The 25,935-nt window shown below is 39.1% G+C and overlaps 1 protein-coding gene across 1 annotated transcript in view; it reads right to left on the bottom strand.

The window, feature by feature from the left end:
* Positions 1 to 25,935, bottom strand: part of Cubn (cubilin) — a 222,434-nt gene that overhangs the window by 133,037 nt on the left and 63,462 nt on the right. Inside the window, exons 23-27 of the mRNA XM_021155681.3 lie at positions 19,410 to 19,599; positions 18,641 to 18,801; positions 17,869 to 18,050; positions 16,989 to 17,145; positions 14,721 to 14,908 (exon numbers count right to left, since the gene is read on the bottom strand). Coding sequence (XP_021011340.1) covers positions 14,721 to 14,908; positions 16,989 to 17,145; positions 17,869 to 18,050; positions 18,641 to 18,801; positions 19,410 to 19,599 — 878 coding nt within the window. The remainder of the gene's footprint in view (positions 1 to 14,720; positions 14,909 to 16,988; positions 17,146 to 17,868; positions 18,051 to 18,640; positions 18,802 to 19,409; positions 19,600 to 25,935) is intronic.

Raw genomic sequence — 25,935 nt, 5'->3', positions numbered from 1 at the left:
GCACGTACAGCCTTGTGGCAAATGAGAAAACTACATGGAGACAAGGTAGAGTGTGTTTGAAATGTTCTTCTAAGTTTTGGTCTGATATAAAGGGAACACTACTTTTTTTTTTTTTCACTAAAGAAACCACCCAGAAGTAACTTTGTGCAATGAAATATGAGTCTAGACAGCTGAGTCTGACTCATGTTTAACACTTTACAGAATGATCACTGGTTGAGCAGGCAGGGAAGAAGTGACTCAAGCCTGGAGATGGAGAGCCCTTGCTTGCTTACTTGCATCCTGTTGCTGTGGTAACCTTGGTTTGAGTTGTGACTGCAGCCATTCCTCACATTCTGGGTGAGAGCCAGATGCAAATCACCCTGAGTGAGGGGAGGGAAATTAACTCTATGTGTGGGAGGTGAAGAAGTGTGGTCCATCATGACAGGACAGCACAACAAGAGAGAGGACACCAGAAGGTGCTAAGGCTAGCATGATGAGATGAGAAGGGCCTGGATGAGCAGAAGGGGATATGCTTTTCCTTAGTTTAGTGACCTTGCTTCTCACTGTCCTTCCATGCTGTGGCTCCTGCTGCTTAAGCCCTGGAACTCAAGAGGGCAGGAGATGCTGAATTCTTGAAACACCTGTTTATTCCTCCCCTGAAATCCACAACTGCAGAATGCCTATGGTACTGACTCATTATCTTTCCAGTGCTGTAGATGAAGCCATGGTATTGTGTAGGCTGGGAAGGTACCCCACCTCTGAGTTCACCCCAAGCACAAAAGTAATCCTTATGGATGTTGTTAAGTTTTACATACACCATCTTGGTAAGCATGACCTTTATAGGTCACTTTAAAATTTAAAGGTTTTAGAATGTTTCTGCAGTTCTGCAAATTAAAATTGTAGAGTGAATACTGATACACAGCTGTCATTAGGAACAGGAAAAAGTCCAGGCCTTGCAGAATCTGTTGTTGAACTGCAGAAAGTAAAGGAGCCAAATGTTGCTGAAGGTTGAGAATGTGTGATACACACGCGACAGTGTTCCACCATGGCTCTGTGGGGCCTTGGTGCCTCTCCCCACTAAACATGCAGCCACTCACTCCTGGCACACTGGCATCGGGGACTCCCACACATGTCCTCACTACAGGAAAAGCCACAATGCCACGTGCTATCAGGGTGGAGCAGGGCATGTGAACTGCCCATCTAAAGTCAACGGTTACTCATAATGCCAGGGTCTGCATGTGAGTGACAGACCAGCAGATGACCACATTCTGAGTTATCCTGAGTTATTTTGTATCACTCTGAATTAGAGGTTTATCTCCAATCCAGATGGCTTAGTGGCCTCTCTGTGGGTTGGCTGCTCTCAGTCTGCTCTTGTTGCCTGTATGGCTTTAAGTACTGCTTTCTATGGATCACTTACATCAGAAGGCACAAAGGCTGACTTCGATACTTTTTGTTGTGCTTTGTTTTATTTATTTTTTAATCAATGCATAAACATAGATACAAGCTAACATTTACCTACAAAGATGTTTATCTAGAAAGGGCCCTAACTGTCTCACAGCAGCTGCAATGTGGCAACGAGATGTGAACTTGGACAGTAACACATATAATAGATATGTTCCATAGAAAAATGTCATTACAGGGTAGAATGCATGGAATAATCTATGAATATTAAAATAAAATAAACATAAAAAGGAGAACAGGCAATGAATACCACTAAATATTATTGGAAGCGGTGCAACTTAACTTTTTGTTTTGTTTTGTTACCTCTAGGCTTTTCTATGTTTTCTCAATCTCCTGCAGTGACTATGTGTTCTCTTTTGATTAGATAAGTCTATTTTTAATATATTATCTCTGTAGAACTATTCACATCATAACATAAATATGTCTTAGTAATGTTTGCCGTATTAGAATTACAAACTCCTCTAGGTTTCCAGTCACTCAGCTGGCCCACTAAAATGTTCTGCTATTTCCATATCTTTTTTCTGTGTTCAGAATCAAACATCAACATTTGTCTTAAAATGTTGTTACAGAAAGTAATCTGTTCCAGTGTTATTTTCAAACCATTTTAATCCTGAGCATATCCTTTTTCATGGTAACTATTATTAATTATTCTAATTCTTTATTAAAAATGAAGTCTTTAGAAGTCCGTGGACTTCTATAAATATTGAATTTTATGATCATTGATGGAGCAGTGAATACCTTGTCCCCCCCTAGGGAGGAGGGAAAGGCTTTGAGAGCCAAGCACACTCTCCTGTGTATACATACATAAATGGTTAGTTCCATAGGCTCTAGCCTTCAATTGTCCTGTCGTAGTGAAACACTAAATGCTTTAAACATATATTATTGTGCCTTCCAATGACCCGAGCATCTGCTGCAGATGGAAAAGCTTAGTTCATAGAACAAATTAAATCATGGAACCTTGAGCCATAGAGACCTAGAGTGCTTTCGCCTGCCTCTTCCTCCAGGTCCCCAGAAGAAAGAGTGAGCCTGCTAAGTAAGAACTAAAATGAAAGTTTTAATATATAAAAAGAAAGCAGAAGGGACCTGTGAGGAGTGGCCCCCAAGATAGATCAAATGGATATGAAAATGCAGTGATTATTCTGCAAGCCAACTTTAAAAGCTAATATATGTATGTATGCATGCATGTGTGTATGCATGTGTGTGTATATAATGTCTCTAATGCTGCAATTGGAAATCTTCCCCATTTAAAAAGTTAAACCAGAATTCTCAACTAAGATGTATGATATTTAAAACTTAACCTTGTGACCAGCACTTCCTACCAGTGCAGTGTGCCTGTATGCATGATCCTCCCTGTGCAGTCTGCATGCACACATGGTCCTCCCTGTGCAGTGTGCCTGCACTCATGGTCCTCTCTGTGCAGTGTGCTTGTACCCACGGTCTTCCCTGTGCAGTGTGCCTGCACCCATGGTCCTCCCTTTACAGTGTGCCTGCACCCATGGTCCTCCCTGTGCAGTGTGCCTGCACCCATGGTCCTCCCTTTACAGTGTGCTTGCATCCATGGTCCTCCCTGTTCAATGTACCCACAAGCATTGATAGTAGATGCCTTTGGACTTTTCTGCTTTTGGCTTAAGTATGGGAGGAAGAGAGGTGGAAAGTTGTGGGAAATAATGTCAAACTTTGTGCGTGTAAAGGGATTTTTAAGTGGCTTGGGGAATTGTGGTAGGTTTTGCTCTTATTCATCTGTATCCTATGCTTCAAGTTCGAGAGGCTATGAGGAGCAGAAACCAGAGCTCTTTTGAACCAAAGGCTGATTGTTGTTTGAAGGCTGCAGCTCTGCATCATTTTATATAGCAAACTACTCAGTTGAAAATTCTTCATCGTGAGGATGGTCAGAAAAGGGCAGCGATTTTCTTTTCTTCTCCCAAAGACAGGGGTCTTTGATAGCCAGTCTGATCATAAATGGATCCTCCTGCCTCAACCTCTAAAGTGCTAGGATGTGTGTGTGTGTGTGTGTGTGTGTGTGTGTGTGTGTATACCACCACTCTCTGTCTGAAAAGAATTTTGATTGCCTTAAAATAAAGAATTCATATATTTTTATAATAAAAAAAAATCACCGGGAAGTAGTGGCACACACCTTTAATCCCACCACTTAGGAGGCAGAGACAAGAGGATTTCTGAGTTCAAGGCCAGTGTGGTCTACAGAGTGAGTTCCAGAACAGCCAGGGCTACACAGAGAAACCCTGTCTCGAAAAACAAAACAAAACAAAAAAATCACATTTTCCCCAGACAATTTTAGAGTCAACATTTTGTCTAAGATGCATCTTGGACTGCTTAATGACGTAAGAGAAATCAGCTTCATTGCTATACTTTTCAAAGTTCTGAATGTAGATTATCCTAGTCGAAAGCTATATTCTCCCAGCTGGTATGGAGACAAAACTAAATGTCTGGCCTATAGAATGCACTTAAACTCACTTGTGAGTGACAGGTGCCCTACTGTAAGCAGGGCTATTAGCAGACAGCTAACGTTCTGGAAGCCCACTTCCTCTAAAGGACTGTTCCAGGAAACATGACTCATCTGCTCAGGAAATGAGCAAGGAGGCGCGCCCTGATCAAAGAGTCAAACCCACTGTGGCTCACACACACAAAACCTCTTCTGCTTCTCTGCTTTGTTCTAACCAGGAAGGGAGCTTTTAATTACCAGGCTGCTCAGCTTCAGACAGAAGCCCTGTGACTTTTGGAAGAAGGCTGAGAGGCAGAAGGAAGGAGCTCTGCTGTTCACACATGGGGACAATCTATGTACAACTCTGTTATCATAAGGAGGAAAATTTTTGGTGGACACATAAGTATTTATGTGTGAAGGGTGTAATTCTGAGCACGTGGGTCTAAGCACACATGAATGCTGCTGTGTGCAGGCCAAAGATCAACACTGGATGTCTTCAATTGCTCTCTACTCTGTTTAAGACAAAGTTTCTCCCCAATTTAACTAAGTTGGCTGACCAGATCCAGGGATCCTCCTGTTTCCACACGCCTATCCCAGTGCTGGGGTTACAGAGATGTGAGGTGTAATATCACACCCAGCTTTTTACACAGGAGTCTGAACGCAGGTCCTCTTGCTTGTGTGACAAATACTTAGTAACTAAAACAACTCTCCAGGTCCTAAATAAAGCTTTTGACTTAGTGCAAAAGGCTAGGGGCTGAACCATAATCTGGGAGATTCTATTCATGCTAGAATAATAATGCACTGTTTATGGGCATGTGTCCTATGCTGGGCATTATTGGGGGTTAAAATGCCTAGCAAATCTGCAATGAAGTCTCTACAAACTGAGGTGTGTGCAAGTGTAGTTAATGCAGAATTGTGAAATGCATCAATGATTCAAGGAAAAACTGATTGTTTCCTTCACCCAAATTTTCTTTCTAAAAGCCAAAAAATGTTACATTGTAGCAAATATACTCATTCTTTGTTAAAGGATTATAGAGAAGCACTGAGCAGTTTTTAAAGCCTAGTACTAACAGTTTCCAAACCTTCAATGTATCAATAGAACCTTTCCTCACAGAGCTTCAGTTAAATCAATAGATTAGAATATGGGTGTTGTCATTTCTCATTTATACTTTGTGCAAGGTGCCAAGATGCATCGTGGAAGCTGACTGCAGTCATCAGCAAAAAGAAAAGGAAGAATTCTAAATGAGGGGCCACTAATTCCCTCCGCCTGCAGGATGGATGCACTATGAATCCCTATGGCTGGCTCAGGAGCTCTGCAGTTAGCATTGTTTGCTGTGTGCTAGGCCCTGCTCTCATTCTTTGTGTGTACTAGCTCATTTACTTTGATTGTTCCATTTTACTGAGGGAAATGATACACAGAGACTGAACAACCCATCCATGGTTATTCAAGCTTAGATTTAAATCCAGGCTTACTGGCTCTAGAATCTTCTTTCTAAAATGTCATGCTCTACTGAGCAGCATAGAAAGGACTGAGCAGGTCTGCAATGGAGCCCGATGCCTAAGGGTCACTTCTAGCCAGGGAATATTTGAGGAACATGAAGCTTTATTCTTACCACCCCACAGCTATCAGCAGGCTCAACTGATTTGATTAAAGCCTCCTTGAACAGATTTGATTCTAATAACGGGCTCCTCAACAGCACAAGGGAGAAATATCATTTCCAATGATATTTTTCATGGAGAACTAAAGAAGACGACTATTAGACTGAAAATAGAATTTCTGGATCTTGAGAGATTGTTCTGGAGCCCTGCATGGAAGTAGTTGTATGGTCATGTGACCAGCAGTTAATGTGCAAATACAAACATCCTTTTTCATTTCCCTTTTTTGGAGAGGTTAGGAAAAAACAAACTTTAACTGGATAAAAACTTTTGTCTTTAAACAGATTCCAAGAGAGAAAGAGAAGACAAAATCCTAAGCAGAGCTGCATCTGTGGACTAAGGGGACATGGAAGTCAAAGGCCACCCACAGTGAGCTCTGGGAGCTGCTGAGGATTCTAGCTCTCTGCTGGGGGAGGAGACAGATGCCACTAGGCTGAGCTGCTAGTTAGCTGGAGGAACACAGATGGCATGGTCAAGAGAGGGATACTGCACTAAGGGTGAAAACCATCTTCCTCAAATGTCCAAGAATGAATGTTAAGTTCTCCCTGGAAGTATGGGAGAAGAGTCAAAAAAGCAATTCTAAAATGTTCTTAAAAGTCCTCAGTTTGAACATTATTTCTCCACAGCAATATGGGGCTTCGCCCCATCTCTTCCGCTTTCCACCTCAAGCCCAATAATAGATCTCCATATTATTTGAGTAGCCACAATCATTTTAAAAATATACAGATCTGAAAACAGCATGGTGGTACTTGCCTGCAGTCACTACACTCACCAGTCTAACACAAAAGAATTAGGAGTTCAAGGCCAACCCTGGCTCAACAACTGCCCCCCCCCCTCAAAAAAAAGGAAAAACCTCAACCAAAACAAACCAAAATAAAAAGCCCACACATATTCAATAAGGGAAATATTACACTATGAAAATATCTATTTGATCATGTTATTTCTTTTATCTGGCCCTTGAGAGACTTATAGTTCTGAAAAAGAACACTGAAATTCATGACTTTCTTATTGATACCCTAGAGGTCCCTTGTAATCCATCTTCAGGTCTGCAGACCCAGCTTTCTCTTGTCAATCCTCAACCTTTCTGATGTCTGGGTATCCTTCTTCCTTGGGTTTGTGTTCTCTGGTCATCAGAAAAGCTTGATTGCTTCCCTGTCTGATGCCTTCAGAGCACCCATCAACAACCCTCTCAAACAGATAACACAGCCCATGATAGACTCCTTATTGTGTGATACGTTAGCATCTGTTTCATCTAGTATGACATGAAAAACTAATGAATACAGTTAATTTCTACAGTTTAGGAGTCTAAAACATCTTCTACTGTCTGGATGGTGAACTGTAGGCTAGTGATAGCTTTAAAAAGCAGATAACTAGCCCCTTAAGCTGTGTTTTATCTCAGCATTTCTCTCATTCAGTACAACTCAAAGCATATAGCAATGTGGTTACCCTGAACAGACTTCCCTGTTGTCTGTGTTCATGAATCACTGTATGGAAAGCGAAGAATACGTGTTATGACTCTGATGTGACTAAGCAATGAATTTGCATGAAGCATCAGCAAGTGGTATGAGTTTGACACAAAATCCAAATAGCACTGTCGGTGATTAAAATGCCATGTGGTTCACAGTTGTGGAATAGGAAATAGCTCAGGACATAGACATAGGGAGTATGGTGCCAAAATGGAGAATTCAGGGACATTGGTGATGGGCTTGTTAATCCATTTCTTATTTGAAATGCATTATTTTGTAATTGAAAATCTCTGTAGCATAGTGGTTGTTTTGTAATTAAAAAGAGGACGTGAGAGTGAAATATATAATGATATAAACATCTGGTGAGTAGGATGACATCAGTAAGGATTTGGCAAGAGATGAAATAGATTGTATACACTGGAAGGAAATGTATTTGACAGAAAGCACTGACATAGTCAGGAAGAATTTGAAACTTCCTTAAATTGAAAGGGGAAAAGGACAAAAAGGGAGGAAAGGATAGGATGGAAGAGAGTGCTGGCTAGTTTAATGTAGACTTGACTCAAACTAGAGTCATCTGAAAGGAGAAAACCTCAATTGAGGAAATGTCTCCATAAGATCCGGCTATAAGGCATTTTCTTCTCCTTTTTTTCTTCCTTCCTTCCTTTCTTACTTTCTTTCTTTCTTTTTTTTTATTTATTTTTAGTAGGTATTTTCTTCATTAAGTGAAGGGAGAGGGCCCAGCCCATTGTGGGTGGACCCATTCCTGTAGTGGGTTTGGCCTAAGGCTAATTTGGGTCCTCCTAAACTGTTTGCAGGAGAATATCTCCTCCTTGTAGCAATGGGAAAGTAAGTGTACTAGCTGGTTTTGTGTGTCAACTTGACACAAGTTGGAGTTATCACAGAGGAAATGCTTCCATGAGATCCAGCTGTAAGGCATTTTCTCAAGGAGGGAGGGCCCATTGTGGATGGTGCCATCCCTGGGTTAGTAGTCTTGAGTTATATAAAAAAGCAAGCTGAGCAAGCCAGGGAGAACAAGCCAGTAAGGAGCACTCCTCCATGGCTTCTGCATCTAGTCTGTCTCCAACTTCCTACCCTGTGTGAGGTCCTGTCCTGACTTCCTTTGGTGATGAACAGCAATGTGGAAGAGTAAGCTGAATAAACCCTTTCCTCCTCTACTTGCTTCTTGGTCATGATGTTTTGTGCAGGAATAGAAACCCTGACTAAGATAATAAGATTCATTTTAAAGAGAAATATTTATTGTACACAAAGGTACACACTAAGATACCTACCAGAACACTTGTAACTTACCAATAGAGTTTTGAAATGAAGATATTACCATTAGTAATGACTAAAGTCAGCTCTATCTAATGAGATTCCTAGTTGATTTTGGACTGCAGCTAGATTTAATAGCCAGTTTTAAATGTTATATTTTTAAATCATTAGAGACAATTTTTGAAAGTTCAGTCATCTATCTATATCTGTTTGTATATGTTTGTGTGTGTGTGTGTGTGTGTGTGTGCGTGTGTGTGTCACTTGTGTGGGTACTCTGTACACACATGAAATGGTAAAAAAAGAGAATATCTGGTGTCCTTTATCATTCTCTGATTTTTTTTTTTTGCTAGAATCTCTCCTTGAACCTGAGGTTCACATTTTTCTTAGCTAACCTGGAAGTAAGAAAACCCCATAATCTGCCCCAGCAAAATTTTCATCTCTTCTTCCCATAGATTTACAGGTATCCTATTGGATCTGAACAACTCTAGCCCTCATGCTTGTGCCACAAGTGTTCTTAACCACCAAGCCAACTCTAATTCCTAGACTGCAGTCTTTACAAAGGAAAAATGCTGACATCACATGGAGACATTCAAATAATCTGCAGAAATGGCACTTGGAAGGCCAATCAACCATGTGGGCCCCTGTTAGATGTCATGTTTGCACAAAACCATAGATTTTGTTGAATTATTGCCATGGTTATTTCTCAGAAATGAGAAGTGCTATTGTGGATTCACTATAATGCTGTAAAAGGAGCAGTTGTTGTGGAGGTGACCAAACGCTTGGGTCAAGTGGTAAACTGACTATAAGGACTGAGACAACTGAGCATGCTAGTCATCAACTTATGATTTGGGTGACAGATTTCAAAGTGAGACAAAAGACTATATATCTCAATATAGATCAAGAAACAAAGAATCTCTTAAGAATTTTCTGAAGGAGGGGAAAAAAAAAGGAAAAGAAAGTTCCAGACAAAAGATAGATTATTAAAAAGTAAAGCATGCTATGAATCAGAAATGGAATGGAAGTGGAAGGGTACCAAGGAGGAAACTTCTGAAGGAAGGAAGCAACCTGTGGGGCTCTCTGACTATCCTATTAGTGTGTCAAATCAGCTAAACTTTGGGTTTAATGTAAATAGGAAAAGGTTTCTAATTTTTAAAGCTATCATTGACTTAAGAAGAGGACCCTGGCCGGGTGTGGTGGCGCACACCTTTAATCCCATCACTCGGGAGGCAGAGGCAGGTGGATTTCTGAGTTCGAGACCAGCCTGGTCTACAAAGTGAGTTCCAGGCAGCCAGGACTATACAGAGAAACACTGTTTTGAAAAATCAAAAACAAAAAAAAGAAGAGGACCAAGTTGGTCCCAGTTGGTGGTAGATACCTTCAGCTAAAGAAGAATTTGACACAGAGAAGGAAGATGAGAAATTGATTCTGAAACTGGAGAAAGAGACATAGAATTTCCATTCAGGAGATAGGCCAGTTACTTGAATTGAATCTTTTCAGAAATGAGTGAACTCTATCATGCAATAGCTACTCACACAGAAAAAAACAAAAACAAAACCAAAAACATGTCATCTTGGTGACAGTTTGGTTGTTGTAACATATTTTAGAATGACAGCAAAACTGTGACCCGGCTGGGAGTTTTAGCCACTCTTCCAGACACCATATATGAGAAGGACTGGCATGCCCTGCATAAGCAAGCTAATCCCTCACCTTTGCTGCTTCTTATAAAACATTGAACCCATGATATTAAGTGCTTGAGGTTAGTGTCCTATGCACAGCCATGGCTTCAGTGTTCATGATGAAAAGGGCATAGAAACTCTATGGAGCTTCTGGAGAAAAGACTACACGGAAACAGCCATGGAGAAGCAACCAATCTTCACAAGAAGAGAAAGGGCAGAGAGTTCACTCCTGGACCTTTCCTGGGTTCTCAGCCTCTCCTGTAAGGCCCACGCCTCTCACAGCAGCAATCCCACACCAATGTCTTTTCAATTTGCAAAATATAGAAAAGTTCTGTCCTGACATTTCATAAACAGGTGAGAGTGACATGAACTTCAGCTAAAATTGTAAATTAGACCCTAAAAGGAATTATAGGATATACAAGAAACTGGGATTACAGTAGAAGACTATTTCCATGAGAAGACCATGGTAAAACAGCCCTGTGCCTCTTGGCAAGAATGTCACAAGCATAGATGTGAGGGGCACATGAGCATTCCCTCATGATTTCTGTGAAAGTGGCAGGAAGTTGTGAGATGCCATCTATGATGTGTGAAGGCCCAGGACACAGTGCCTAGTGTTCAGCCCACCTGACTCTCAGTACCATTATGCTTACCTATGAGAAATCCACATCTACAAAACTTTTCTCACTGTAAAATGAGGACAATGTTTTCCTGTGTTACCTAGCTATAATCTATGCTTAGTAAATATTAGCTATATTATTATTTCCTAGATATTTAAATAGCAGTATTTTCTAAATATTCAACAATAGATCCATTTAAACAAAACCCATTGTATGAGAATATTTAAAACAGAGGCCATCCTGTGTGATTTTTTTATCAATTATTTTTGAAGAAGTTGTATGTCCATTCATAATAGATAATGAATAACATTCTAAAGAGTAATGGATGTGCACTTAGGGGGAACATGGTATGAAGAAATTACCAGACAAATTTCAATATAACTTACTAGGAATAATGCCCTTTGTGACTTTTTAAAAACTGCACGATCAAAATTGAATAAGATTTTTATAAGCCACAGAGCTTATTAGCTATAACAACTCACCTAAGAAGCAACTTGGAGTTTATAACTTGATTGGAATGTCATGTAATGTCTATCTATAATACCAGGAACATAATATATTATCATACAAGTCAGCTCTGTCTAGTTTAATGGGAGATGCTACCCACTTTTGGGGCCACATTTAGGACAATCTGGCATGCAAAAGGACATATAGAAAGACACTCCCATGAAATCTTGCTGCATGAGCACCGGGTAAGGAAATAAAAGGGAGGGTTAGAGGAAAGAGGGCATGGCCTCACATACTGGTTTGAGGCAAAGAACTCAGTGGAACTTTGCTTTCTCCCCATTATGTCTCCCCACAGCCATTTGCCTCCTGCTTGGTCACACTGATCTTCCAATGAATTTTCACCATCCTCATCTCCCTCTCTTGACCCCTCTGATGGCAAACTTTCACCTTCCACAACCCTCTCTTTGTTTCACTGAGGCAACCCCTTTCTCTGGCTTCTTCCTCTCACTCACATGCACCTGTTGACCTAACACCTGCCACAGGGTTCATACATAAGAGTAGCTTCGGCCTGTATCTTCAGTTACCTAGTAGAAATGTCCTCTAAGTGGAAACTTAGGACAAAAATGAAGTCAAGAGTGAGATCAAGTTAGGAAACAGAACAAATCCTTGACACTGACTTCACAAAGCTGCACAGGCAATGTCCAGCTTCCCTAAACAAGCAACCAGTACTCACTCTGAGATACTAGTTCTAAGCCTGAGGGGTTTTGTTTGGGCCAGAGGATAAAACAATAAAGGGTAGGTTTGTTTCCCAGTGAGGTGTGGGCTGGACCTAATCCAGTCTTTTTATAGTTTCAGTTTTATTAATTTAAAATAATTAATTTCTGGCTCCAGTAATTGTCACTTATTGAGAAATTGGCTAGGTCACTTGAAGGAAATGGGAAAGAAAAACAGCATTTAACTAGAAGTTATTAAAATAATGGAAGCTAGAAGTTTTATGCCTGCAGTTTTTTTTTTCTCCTTAAATGGTTGCGTTTTGAAATTTTCCATCATCGACCAGCCTCTGCGGCTCTGCTCTGCTCTTGCCTCTTGGCTTATAGCAATGGAAAAAAATCTCTTCCCTCTGGCAATTGTGTCATTCTTTGGAAGGCTTTTCTGAACTTCTGGTTCTCATTCTGTGCTTGGGCGCGTTCACCATCAGTATTGCACAAGACAAGTGCCATGCCTGAAACACGACAGGCGCACCATCGCAAGGGGCCTCTGATGAGATGTTTTGTAGCCGTTGGAACAAATATTCTTAATTGAGTTTTTAAACACCCCTTAAAATGACTTGAAGAGATTTTTGGGAGCATGGCACTCTCAGGCCAATCCAATAAAGTGGGATGCAGTTCCTGGAAATGTTTCCTCTCACTTCCTCCCCATTCTTTCTCCCAAGTAAAGACCAGTCCAGTCCCTTCCTCTTCTTATGCGCTCTCCTCCCACTACTATCTCCAATCACAACCATGGTACCCACTTAGCATGTAATTTTTTATGCATCCAACACTTGGCATCTGTCCCAGGTTATGGTTTGTGCTCAAAGAGGTAGGACTGTACCGAAAGTGTAGGAATTTACAGAAAGATTTGCATCAAATGCAGTTCTTTCTCATTAATTAATAGCAATTATGAGAGGACAGCTGAAATATGGCTGTGACTATTTACCCTCAGATTCTCAGACTTGTGCAGAGTCTCAGTGGAAAGTGAGGGCCTGGCCAAAGTTAATAGCAGATAGCTGGTACTTTGAGAAATCAGGAGTCCAGGAGAGGTTGAGAGCCCTAATTGGTAAAACTTGCTATTTAAACCATGAGTCAAGACTCCTCTGTGAAGAAAAGTATAATTCAGTTATATAAACAGGAAAGGCAGTTCCTGAGCTCCTGGATGCTTTTGACTCGAGGGGAAGAGGACCTTAGAACCATTGACAAGCCAGCCATGGTGATGTACACCTATTATTCCAATATTTGGGAGGTGGAGGCAACAAAAACATGTTCTCAAGGCCAACATCAGCTACATAGCAAGTTTGAAGCTAACCTGAACTACAAGAGGATACTCTATTTCCAAACCATGAAATCAATAACAAAGAGCATTCCAAAGTCATGCTTGTAAATCTAATGTGTAACGCATCATAGTTTCTTAGGGCAACAAATATCTATCACTTCCTGATGTGCGAATACTATTTCTGCATGCTGTTGCTTCTACATATAAATGAAGGGATGTTTTATGTTTGCTTGATTGTTCTCTTTTTTCACTGAGACTGAATCTTATTATTTCCCAGGTTGGCCTCAGGCTAACAATACTACTGCCTCAGCCTCCTAAGCCCTGAGATTACAGATCTGTATCACCATGACTTGCTAAAGTTTTTGATAATTTTTATTATTGTTGTTAACCCAAGAGAAGTTTTCCCAAAACAAAAGAATATCCTTATGTCCTTAACTTCAAGCAAAAGTCTCTCAAAGACAAGATATTCTGTCCTCTTTGTGTTGAAAGCCAATTCAGTACTTAGAAAAGGCATGGTGATCTCAGACCTCAACAGTGTGATCACATTAGTCTTTTAGGAAAATTGGTGAAAGAGAGTTAAGGAAATGTGCAAGAGATTGTTTTCCCTGGGGATATGGCTTTAGCTGACACGTGTTGATGCTGTAAATCATTGCAAGGTAGATTTCCAAACAACACAAATCATATGTTTTGCAACATGTATTGAACCTGGGACTTTGAACATCCTAGGCAAGGACTCTACCTTTAGCTACATCCTTACTAATAATCTTCAAAATGCTACACTAAGCCATTGTTACATAGTTGGTGGAAGACCATAAAAAATGACCTGTGTAGTCCAAGCAGGTCCTCTACACTTCAGAAACATTTCTAATGGGAGTACCATATGGGGACACAGTAGTATCATATGTTACCAGCACAGAGATAAATAAAAGAAATATGTCAGCTGACTCAAAGAGCAATGTCATTAATTATGGAAAATAGATGTCACATACATGCCAACTTAGATATGATACATGAGAATATAAACCAAAATAAAAACTAATATTCACATGAGTGATTATTAATATTAAACTAAACCAAATAAATTTCTTCCTAATTTTGAAAATCTATAATCCTAAAAGTTGCATATGCAAATCGTAAGAACAACTTTCTTAAGTGAAATTTCCTATGACTAAAATAGCATATTATCAAATAGTCTACATTTCTTCACTATTAAATTCCACATTTAATAGTAAAGCACCTTTTATTGACTAGGATTGCATAAAGAAACTTGAATAAATTTAAATTTATTAAAATTAAATGTTACATGTTAGACATATAGACATGTAAAATATCTGTTTCACAAGAGAAAAATTGTTTCAAATGAAATTGAATTTTAAAATATAAAAATAATACTTAATATTTAGAAAATTAAGTATTGAGTATATTCAAAAATTTTCTCTTATGCACAGAGATCATACATAACAGTAACTAACAGGATAATAATTTTAAGTTAAGATTGAAATGGTGCAATGAGAGACATGAAGCACACCCATTCACATGACTACAGTGATGGGTGATATACTTCAGACAGACAGGATGGAGCTAAGGATTTGATCCTGAAAAGTATGAAGGATGTCTAGCATAGTTTTGTTTTCTTGATAGGAACATGGAATTACTTATTGAGCTTCAAGACACTTACCTCTAAATAATCTGTGGAGCAGTTTACGTAATTTTCCACATCAAATTCCAGAAATGTGTAGTTCACAGTGTTGCCTGTTGTTGCTTGGATGGTCCAGTTACAACGTTGGTCCTTATCATAGGGATTTGGGTAATTTATGCTCTCCAAGATGCCAGAGGTTTTATTCACTATTACCACATTGTCACATGCTGGGAGGGGGGAGGGAAACAGCCAAGAGTGTTAAGAACTCATATCTATATCATAATGTCTCTAAGATCAATGTGAAATTCCTTTTTAAAAGACATCTAGATTTTTCCACTTTCCACTCTAGATTAATAAATATATATATGTATACACAACATGTCATTTTTATGCTGAAGAAGTCTCCAGTTACAATAATGTAAAGTAATCGGTAAATTTACGTACTGAAGTGTCATAAAAAGTTACATTAAAATAGACATGCTATTCCTATATATTGATGGACAAATAACTTGGTTTTATTCTAATATCTCTGCTGGAATTATAGATGTGTAGTGAGCATTTTGTGCTTCTGTTTTCAAACCTTTCATATTTTAGAGAAATGAATATTCTAATATTAGAGTACAGCCATTTAGAATATAAGTCCTTTGTGACTGTCACATGAATAACAGAATGCACAGCTGCCTACATGCATCCTCAACAAAGGCTCCCTTATTCCTCAAATTACCATCATGAAGTTCTAAGTGAACAGAGGGAACACAGAGTGGGAAAAGGGAAATACAATCCTTCAATTTCAAACAAGTTTTAAAATGTTATGAATAGCATTTTCTAAAGATGAGTTTTCAGCAATGCCACACAAGTAGAACTACCTATGCCTAATCTTGGGGTTAAACACCAGGTCCAGCCAATCAAAATGACCTGAACAAAGCAAACGCACCACCCACCTTTCTCACTGTTTAGATAACTTTTACTGTTTTATATTTCAATTAAAAAAAATGGGAACATAAACATTGCTTTGAAAGAGTTGCCTCTGCAATGTGGCTCCAAGATAATTTCTTATTCAACACTGTCAGGACACCACTTAGAGACTTTGGGGATGCATCACATGGCCCTTCAAATTCTTCCTTTGCTGAAGCAGACACAATAACCTGGAACTCCTGAAAATAACTGTTCTCCTAAAAATCTTTAGGCCATATTTATACATATACACCATATACATATATATATACATATACATCATACACATACACATATACATCATATATATATACATCATATACGTGTGTATCCCAGTGGTAGGTCAAGACAATAGAGACAATATGTTCCAAACTCACAGAGCTGGTTCTTTCATCTCACAAATTATATTGTCTGCAAGTTTCTAATTTCAAACAGCAAGGATTTTTTGGAGGGGGGCTGATTGGAGGGAACTCATGTAGCACTCACTAGTATCTAACTAGTTATATAATTAAAGATGACCTTGAATTCAGATCCTCCTGCCTCCACCTCTCAAATACTGGGATTGTGTACACATGTCACCACCCTTAGTTGTATGAAGTGCTGGAGATGGAACTTAGAACTTCATGCTAGACTAACTGATCCATATTCCCAGCCTCTGATTTTACCTGTAAGTACTGATATCCTATGTATAAAAACTATTAGAGGGGGAAAATCAAAGGTGAATGGTTTAATAACCTGACAATAACCAAGGGAAAGAGAGGCAAAACAATAACAAAATGAAAAGAATGACCATACACTCAAACAGAAACACTCCTCAGGGAGGGTTAAGAAGCTGTTTGTATATAGGATAATGAGGAATTTCTGAAGAACTCAGTATGCCAAGAGGAGATGGAGAAGAAAGATCAGGAAGATCTTTCATTACTGTAAAAGATGTTCTACAGTAGAGGACATGTCTTCTCCATGAACGCTTCTCTACTGAATAAAACTCAGGCAGAAGACAGAACCTAGGCTGACAGGTATCTGTTCCCTGGACAATGTCTAGTTAAAGGATTGTAACATGTGGCATGACTGGAATCTACATGTCATTAGAGTGTCACATGACCCTGAGCTGAACTACAGCTGTCTCAACGGAGTAAAACCTACCCTGAGCTTCTTGTTTTACCAGATGCTTTGATAATATGTGATTAGATTAAATATGCAAGCTTTTTCCCTTTCAATGACTTTGGAGTTTTCACATAAGAATTTAAGTCTAGTTCCAGTGGCTCGAACCACTAGTTAATGTAATCTGGGTAGTTTGGCTAAGTAAGTCTGGACGTCTGCTGGAGGCTCTTTGCTGCTGGAGTTTGCACTTACTCTGCCGGTAGTTGATCTCAAAGCCACGTCCTTGTTGCCCTGCATCAGTCCTCAGCTTCAACAATACAATGTCTTTACTGGAACGGATGGGAGCAGGTGGTGTATCCCCACATAGTTTATTTATCAGACGGGAGTTGGTACTCGGGCCATCAAACACCTTTAATAAGACATTTTGCATATAATACAGTCAAGACTATGAGTGCAAAGGACTCTTCAGTAAAAAAGTTGAGGACAGAATGGGCATATGCTTTAAAAACAGCCAGTCCTGAATTCCATATAAGCATCTCTGAACTTGGTCAATAAACAGATGCTTGACAGTCAGCATGTGAGCTACGAGAGTAGTTTGACTGAAGGCTAAGCATGGATAAAGAAAGTCCAATAAACAAAATTGAGACCATAACTGAAAAATGTTGCTGGTTCTTTTATTCCAAAATCTAAAACATCAGCCCATTTTATTTACAAGATTCTAGAAGAACTTGGTGACTTGCAAGAACTATATAAAAACCTATAGCTAGATGAATTTAACATCTCCTCTAGTTCTCCTCAATAAACCAGAGCATCGTGAGCTTCCAATGCCTATCTGAAATCATGGACATTGTAGTTAGGATAAAGTCCATAACTCCTCAGGCTATGTGAAATACATCTTTATAGCTTATGGTAAATTACCTTAAATCCTTTATGTCTCAAGTCACTAGTTACATATACTTAGAAGACTGTCATTTTACCATGTTACTTTTAAGAATTTACTTCACTTAAATCTTTTATGTAAATGCTTCTTTTAAATCTCACTGCTTTTTAAATCTTAAGAATAATTTTTAAATGTGTTTTGTGCATTGAGTAAGGAGGAGCAACAGATGACATGGAGACACAGTATACATACGGCCAAGTAATCCAGAGAGCAGTTGGGGTGGTGTTCCAGGTGGAAGTCTTGGAATTCAAGCAGGAAAGGGCTGCCACGGCTGGCTTCCAGCCGCCAGTAGCATTCGGAGCTGTGGTAGTAAGGCATCGGGTAGTTGGGCGATGTGAGCACTCCTGTGGGGGTGGTGAGATTGCCTCCACAGCCTGCAGGGGAACACAGTGGGGGAAGCATGGTCTTTTCTTTCTGCAAGATAAACCTTGGCTAAAACACCCTATTGACACTCCACTGTCCTCTGTATCCGGTGCTGGGGTCGGAGCCCTGGACCTCACACATGCCAAGCAAGAGCTCTACCACTGAGCCATGCACCTCAAGTCAGTGGCTTTCAGAGACAAAAACTCACTATGTAGCCCAGGCTTGCCTCCAACTTGGACTCCTCCTGTCTCTGCTTCCTATCTCTAGATCATAGGGGCTCACCCCCACCATCCAACCTGTGCTCCTCTTTAAAGCATCAGAAAGCAGGGAGTCATATAAAGCTCTGCTTCACATTCATGTGCTTTCCTTTATCTAGTCAAGATGAGTAGCTTGAAGTCTCCCGGGGAAGTAGAACTTTCCTCTTCCTTCAAAATGTATGCTGCTAGGACTCCAAAGATACCCAGGATGTCAGAGCGTATTATAAAGAATGATGAATGATAAAGGATAGCTAGAAAAATTGACAGGTGGCTACATAGCATGACAAATGAAAAACACGACCAGCTTGGTTTCTCCAGGAAAATGTAAGATCCTTGCTACTTACCTGTTGATGACGCATCCCAATAAGCTGAAAAACCCCTTGCTGTGAGTGCGGTGTCACTCTTAAACCTTAGCCATAGCTTGTTACTGTGGGAAATGATTCTGGGAGGGAAAACTGAGCCGCAGTAAATCCCAATGAGTGGTGATGTTTCGAAACCTCCATCTCTGTGACAGGGAGAGACATGAAAGTGGACTGAGTTACAATTTGATGGCAGCGTACAATAAACACATATGTTTAAGCATGGGGGATGCAGAGGAGCAGCTCATCACCTCAGCTGACGTCACTACTTAAAAAACAGAATGTTAAATTCTCAGGTCTTAGTTCTTTACTAACTAGGATTTGCATGACCTTGGGTGTGTGTGTGGGGGAAACAATAACTATTATTTATGGCTTGTCTGGCATCTTTATACCATCTGAGTAGAGCATGTATTTGAGATTCTCTTTCTAAAGACATCAGCCAAGTACATCAGAGGATACAGAATATAAAAACTATAGTTATTGACAGTATAAATCAATATTTTTAGTGAAAAACCTTACATATTTCTTACTGATTTTGAAATCATCAAGAAGTAGTATGACATATTTGTTGTGTTTGGAACTATTGTAGACATAATTATTTTCCTAAGAAGTGTTGAGAATTTTAAATCTAAAGGTATCTTTTTAAAGGATGACTCATTGAATAGTGAAACCAAGTGTTTAGCTGCTATAAATTAATCTTTTCTTTGAAGATTTTTAATCAAAATAAAGGTTATAATGAAATAAAAGCACACACCTGATTTCTACAAAATCTACACACTTTGGCCCAAAATAGTCCTCCAAGGCAAAGTCTGTGAAATGCAATGCAATCTGTTGGTTGAGTCCCACAGTGATCCTGTAGACGCAGTTCCAGTTATGGGGGTAATTGTTGGGGAAGTTCGGGGAGGAAAGCCTCCCAAAATTATCTGTATAGTCATATAAACACACTGTGAAAGGAAACAGAGAGAAAAATGGGAAGCATTATAACTTGCATGTGTCTAGTAGTATACAATGCATTAATTTGTGTCCCTGTACTTGAATTTCAGGAGTATTTTTTAATATTTAAAGATTGATCTCATCTTGAAAAGTTTTCAAATTTTCATATACAATCAAATGCTAAAATCTTAACAATAAGAAAGACATAGTTACATGTATTTTGACAGAATGACAGAGTCCTAGAAGTGTTACAATTTTTCTAATTCATGAAAATTACCATAAACAATAATTAGGTTAAACTACACAGATATCAGGAGAGTTAGAAATTATTCATTTCTGTAATTCTCTCCATAACTTCCCTTTATAAGCATATGCATTCATGAGAATTGACCAGGTAGGAGTCTTGGTCATGCAGAAGGAGTGGGAGGCCAGAGCTAGGTGTGGCTGTGCACACCCACAGTTGAAAGGCTTCTATCAAAGCCTGTCTTGAGTATCTACAAGCTACTTGAGCAAGCCATGCCATCTCCCGATATCAGTTCCCTCTTTTCTATGATGGAGATGGTTGCCGACCTTGGGTATTGTTTGATTCAGCTAAAAAATCTGCCTTGCCAAACATATGTAGCAATAATCCCCAATATATTTCAAACAGAATAGGCCAAAGAGAAGTGTAATTACAAGGAGTAAGTTAGTTTAACTGTTCCTATGAGATTATCAGAAGTCTGCCTGGAATGCTGCATCCTAATTAAGCACTAACTGCTCCAGTTTGTGGAAACTTTGCCTATCCAGTCTCCTCAGACTCTGTTCAATAACCAACCAGTCACTCCCTTATACTCTTACAATCTGAGATGTTTGACAAAGAAAGTCTGGCTTAATTGTGATATACATCTAGCTTCAAATTTCATTCAGTAATGACCTAAATCTGGGGCCTTGGAGTAACAGAATCCCCGACTAAAAACTGTAGAGAGCAGCTAATATGTATACTTTGTTGCAAGTGAAATAAAGGCTGAGGATGGCAGTTATGTTTCCTCAATTGCTGCCATATATTCATCCATGATGGGGAGAATTATCATTGGTATTGGGAACACAAAGATACATATAAAATGTAATAGACTCTACTATCTATGAGTAACAAAAAGTCATCAAATATTTGAGTTTACAAATCAAGGCTTTACTGTATTGAGGAAGCTCACAGTGCTTGTTCGCTCAAAGGGAAGTCAAGAAAAGAGGAAGTGAATAAAGGTAAAAGAAAGGAAGAAAAGATGGTGGCAATGAGAGGGAGCAATAATGAGAAAGGAAAGAGGCTTATCTTAAAAGCTTCATACTGTTATGAATACTACTAAGTAAAATTTATCAGGCTAAATTAGAAATATTGACCCAAACAATCTACAGAAGAAAAGTAAACAGAACTTGAGAGCCATCTGCTGTGAGCACTACTATTTGAATCTGGCTAGGTGGAAGTACCCCTGTGTGTGCACTCTTCCCTAAGTAGAACTTGTACTCTGAGGAAATCCTTATGCAATAGAACACAGAAGACCACCATGCTACAGTCGAAGATAAGACAGGCTTCATGCCCCTCCCTTTTGAACAATTTCTCACCAGAAACAAGTTAAACAAACAAACAAATAGAAATACAGTTAGGAAAACCACAGGTGAGAACTGAAATCAAATAAAATGAAACAGAAATAGAGAACGATATAAAAAAATAGCCCCATTGTTTAAAAATTAAATTTGATAGATTTTTAGCACAAGTGTTCAAGTGAAGAAGAAAGACTATGAATTGTTATTTTTTAAGAGTGAAAGAGGGGAACAAAATACCCATGGAAGGAGTTTCATAGACAAATTTTGGAGCTGAGACAGAGGGAAGGACCATCTGGAGACTGCTCTACCTGGGGATCCATCCCATAAACAACCACCAAACCCAGACACTATTGCATATGCCAGCAAGATTTTGCTGACAGGACCCTGATATAGCTGTCTCTTGTGAGGCTCTGCCAGTACCTGGCAAATTCAGAAGGGGATGCTCACAGTCATCTATTGAATGGAACACAAGGCCCCCAATGAAGAAGCTAGAGAAAGTACCCAAGGAGCTAAAGGGTTCTGCAACCCTATAGGTAGAACAACAATATGAACTAATCAGTACCCCCACCACCTAGAACTTGTGTCTCTAGTTGCATATGTAGCAGAGGATGGCCTAGTAGGCCATCAGTGGGAGGAGAGGCCCTTGGTCTTGCAAAGATTATATGCCCCAGTACAGGGGAATGCCAGGGCCAGGAAGTGGGAGTGGGTGGGTTGGGGAGCAGGGTGGGGGGAGGGTATAGGGGACTTTTGGTATAGCATTTGAAATGAAGAAAATATCTACTAAAAAAAAAAAAGAGTGAAAGAGGAAGAATCACTATAGAATCTCCAGTCAGTAAAAGAACAGTGTGATAAACTTAACAAATTTGTTCCCAGCTACCAACTGCCACAGCTAACTCAAAAGAAAATAATAACACCTTCCATGGCCACAACAGGCTAAGAAATTCTGTCATTAAAAGTTTTCTACAAAGAAAACAATGTATTCGAATAACCTCTGGTGATAGTCAAGCAAATTAAGGAAATATTAAAACCACCCAGACTTGGGAAATAAGAAGAGATGATTCTCCCTAGCTCATTTAATAAGACCAAATATTACTGCTATGCTCAAACAAGACAAACTTGCAACAAGAACACTACAGATAAACATGCCTCATAAATACAGATAAAATACCTGAAAAAAACCTTAAGCATATAGTTCCAGAGAATGTGAAGATGATATTATAGCAAGCATTGTTCACACTGGGAGTATCAGATTTTTTGATGTGGGAAAAATCAATCTAAGTAATCCATCATATTAACTGGATTTAAAAAAAAAATCTTCTGATTAAATCATTTGGAAAAAATCAGCATCCATCCTTGATGAAGACTCTCAATAAACAAGACAAAAACAGAAATCTATGAGATCCCATCATTGTTCTTAAAGAATAGAAGATTAAATGTGTTCTTGCCAAAATGAAGAATAGAGTATGACCAGCCTCACCCTTCTGCTGAGCACTGTACAGTCCTGCTCACTGCAATAAGAAAGAGTGAGAAAGGAAGAACAGCACAAAACAGCAATTCAGAGTTGGGACCATTTATGTATGTTTTGTATCCAAAAAATAGTTGGTACTGAGTTTTAAAAGCCTACATAATACATGATTAATATCTGGAAAATCAGTTTAATATGCATGTATTGGTCAAACTGGAATATAATGCACAAAGCAGCATAAAACAGCATAAAGCACATGATGACCTAGGGAAAATGCAAAAATCAACACTCAGAGCTTTAAATAAGTGCTCATAGAAATATAGAAAGTATGCCTAACAAGTTAGAATATGCTCATGGAGTGGAAGACATAGTTTGAGATGTCCCAAGATCCCAATTGATCTATGAATTCAACAGGATTTCAGTCAATTTTTTTAAATGGTAAAAAAAAAACAAAAACAAAAACAAAACAAAAGGCAGTTTCTAAAATGTGTATGGCAATATAAAGGATCTAAGATCAGCAAAAGAAAAGTTTTGAAATGCAAATGCTGTTGTGAAAATCTCGCTGAAGCCAATAATATTGTATAACAGACTGTCCTTTTACTATAAGACCCAATATGAACATCATGGGACAGAGTAAGAATTCCAGAGGCACACATGTAATATACTTGGACAATTGTCAGCAATGGGTTAAAGGAAATCCAGTGTGTGTGTGTGTGGGGGGGGGGTAGGTAGAGTTGGGGTGGGGGTAGGTAGAGTTGGGGGAGATGAGTTTAAGGCATGGCCTCGCTCCACTAAATATCACTTTCATAAGTGAATGGACTTGGAAACTTAGACCACCATACTAGGAAATCAAGATGAATTTTAGACCTAAAAGTTCAAGCTATAGAACTTCTAAAAGATACATAGAGGGATGTTCTCATAATTTTGACAAGCAAACATTTTCTATATAGAAAACAGAAGCCCATTAACCATAAAATGAAGGAAAAAAGACTTGAGTGTACCATCTGATCAAGAATACACTTGCATTCCAGACACACATGCATGGGCACGCATGCGCGCACGCGCACACATGCAGGTTAATAGATACCCAACAAAAGACAATATACTAACCATCAAAAATAAACTCTGTAGACTAATACAAAAATTACAAAACTACGTTTTTCTAAAAATGACCATGTCTTTCTGCCTGATTAAGCACTTTCATAGAATTAAAGGTGGCCAATGGGAAAACTGGAAATCACGGGGAGTCCTTCAACTCACAAAGCCATGGCAATATTGGATCCCTGAGATTAAGGCACAAGAAGAGGGTAGATAGGCACTGTGGACAGGGGAATCCATTGCATAGGGAGCCATAGTTCCCAAGATCATGTAAAAACTTGGTTTCTGAGTGAATGCATATCATCTCAGATTCTCTACATCATTGGTTCTCAGCCTTCCTAATGCTGAGACCCTTTAGTACAGTTCCTCATGTTGTGGCGACCCACAGCCATAAAATTAATTTTGTTGCTACTTCATAATGGTAACTTGGCTACTGTTATGAATTGTAATGTAAATATCTGCTTTTTAATGGTTTTGGGTGACTTCTGTGAAAGAGGTGTTCAACCACAAAAAGGTTGATACTCATAGTTTGAGAACTGCTTTTCTAAATATAAAATAAACTGATATGGAAACATCAGAGGCCTTCATTGTGTATTGGAGTCTACACTTTCAAAGCAAAGATGTGAGGGAAGATAAAATTACACATTTTCCTCTCTCACGGAAGAGCAATCTAACATTTTGCTACAGTTTGCTGCCAGGTGATTACAGTCACTGCCTTTTCTTTGACCCCACGGATGACATATCAGATGATGTTGAATAAAGGCAGAGAAGCTATTACAGAACTCTGGGGGATATTAGCAATCACATTTTAAATCTGACAAAGCCATGTCATTTACATATGTAATATAATTTGTGTGTCTCTGTATATATACACATTCATGTGCAAGTTTGTATGTGCACATGGAGGCCATATATCAATACCAATGCTTCCTTCATCACTTATCCACCTTAATTTTTGAAATAGGATCTGTCACTAAACTCAAAGCTCACTGATTCTGCCTGCCTGATTGTTTAGAAAATCCCAGGGGTCCTCCTGTGCCCTCCTTCCCAACCCTGATATCATAGGTGCACACATGCATATCTACCTTTTTAACATAGCTGGTGCGGTCTAAACACATACATATCTCTGAACGGTCCTTCCAGCCTATCATAATGTTATTTTTATATTGAAACAGCATAGTCATCACGTCTAGTTAAAGAGATGTGGAAGAGGAATAGGAGACTTTGAGATTAGCTTTAAAATTCATTTAGATTGAACACATTAGATAAACTTTGAACTCTTTTCAAATCTTGAACTCTCTAATGATCCCTAGTTTCTCTTTTGGGGTATGTGTACATGTGTGTACACATGTGTACTAGTGTGATGGGAATGTACAGAGACCAAAGGTTGATTGTCAGATGGCTTCCTCAATCATATTTCCATTTAATTATGGAGAAAGGGTTCCTTATCTGACCTAGAACCCTGGGACTCTTCCTGCCCCTACCCTTCCAGCACTGAGAGCACAGGTGTATTCTTCCAGGCTTGGTTTTATTTTTTTTACATGGGTACCTGGGATCTAGGCACAGGTCTCATGCATACATAACAGATAGTTTACCCACAGAGCCATCCCTCAGCCTACGATTCCTAGTTTTCTACAGTGGAAATGTCAATTTAGGCCTGTAAGGGATTAAGAATATCCCACTTAAGCACTGTTTTCATTCTAAGGCCCAAAAGACACATGTGTACGTGTGCACATGCACACAAACACACACACACACACTCACACACACAAAACCTAGAAGAGAATCGATGGATTATTTGTACAACGAAACATTTTAAAAAATTAAGAATTACTAGAGGAAATTATTTTAGAGATTAATAGATTTCCTTTAAAAAAACCTTCTCAAAAATATTTGAGCATGTAATATGAGAAATTTCAGATAGAGGTATACAAGCAAGGGAAGCCTGAAACCTGCCCAAGCTGCTTCAAGCCAGTATCAAGCTGTCACTCAGCAGACACTCTCTGGCCTTAGTTTCAATCTGCAGTGAATAAGACCTGCAATCATGAGTATAATAGTTCTTTACTATCTTTTATAACAGTTTTTAAATGAAATAATAAAGGCAAAATTCAACTAGATCTGCTTGACTTGTTCTGTAAAACTATACCAAAGACCTTAATTAGAATTTCTAATTGAACCATGGTATCTGAGCTTATAATCATAACAT

Source organism: Mus caroli, unplaced genomic scaffold (assembly GCF_978045245.1).
Source record: "Mus caroli unplaced genomic scaffold, Mus_caroli_1 scaffold_2, whole genome shotgun sequence".
In the NCBI taxonomy this organism is placed as follows: domain Eukaryota; kingdom Metazoa; phylum Chordata; class Mammalia; order Rodentia; family Muridae; genus Mus; species Mus caroli.
The sequence above is the reverse complement of the archived record's forward strand: the minus strand, read 5'-3'. Positions and strand labels throughout refer to the sequence as shown.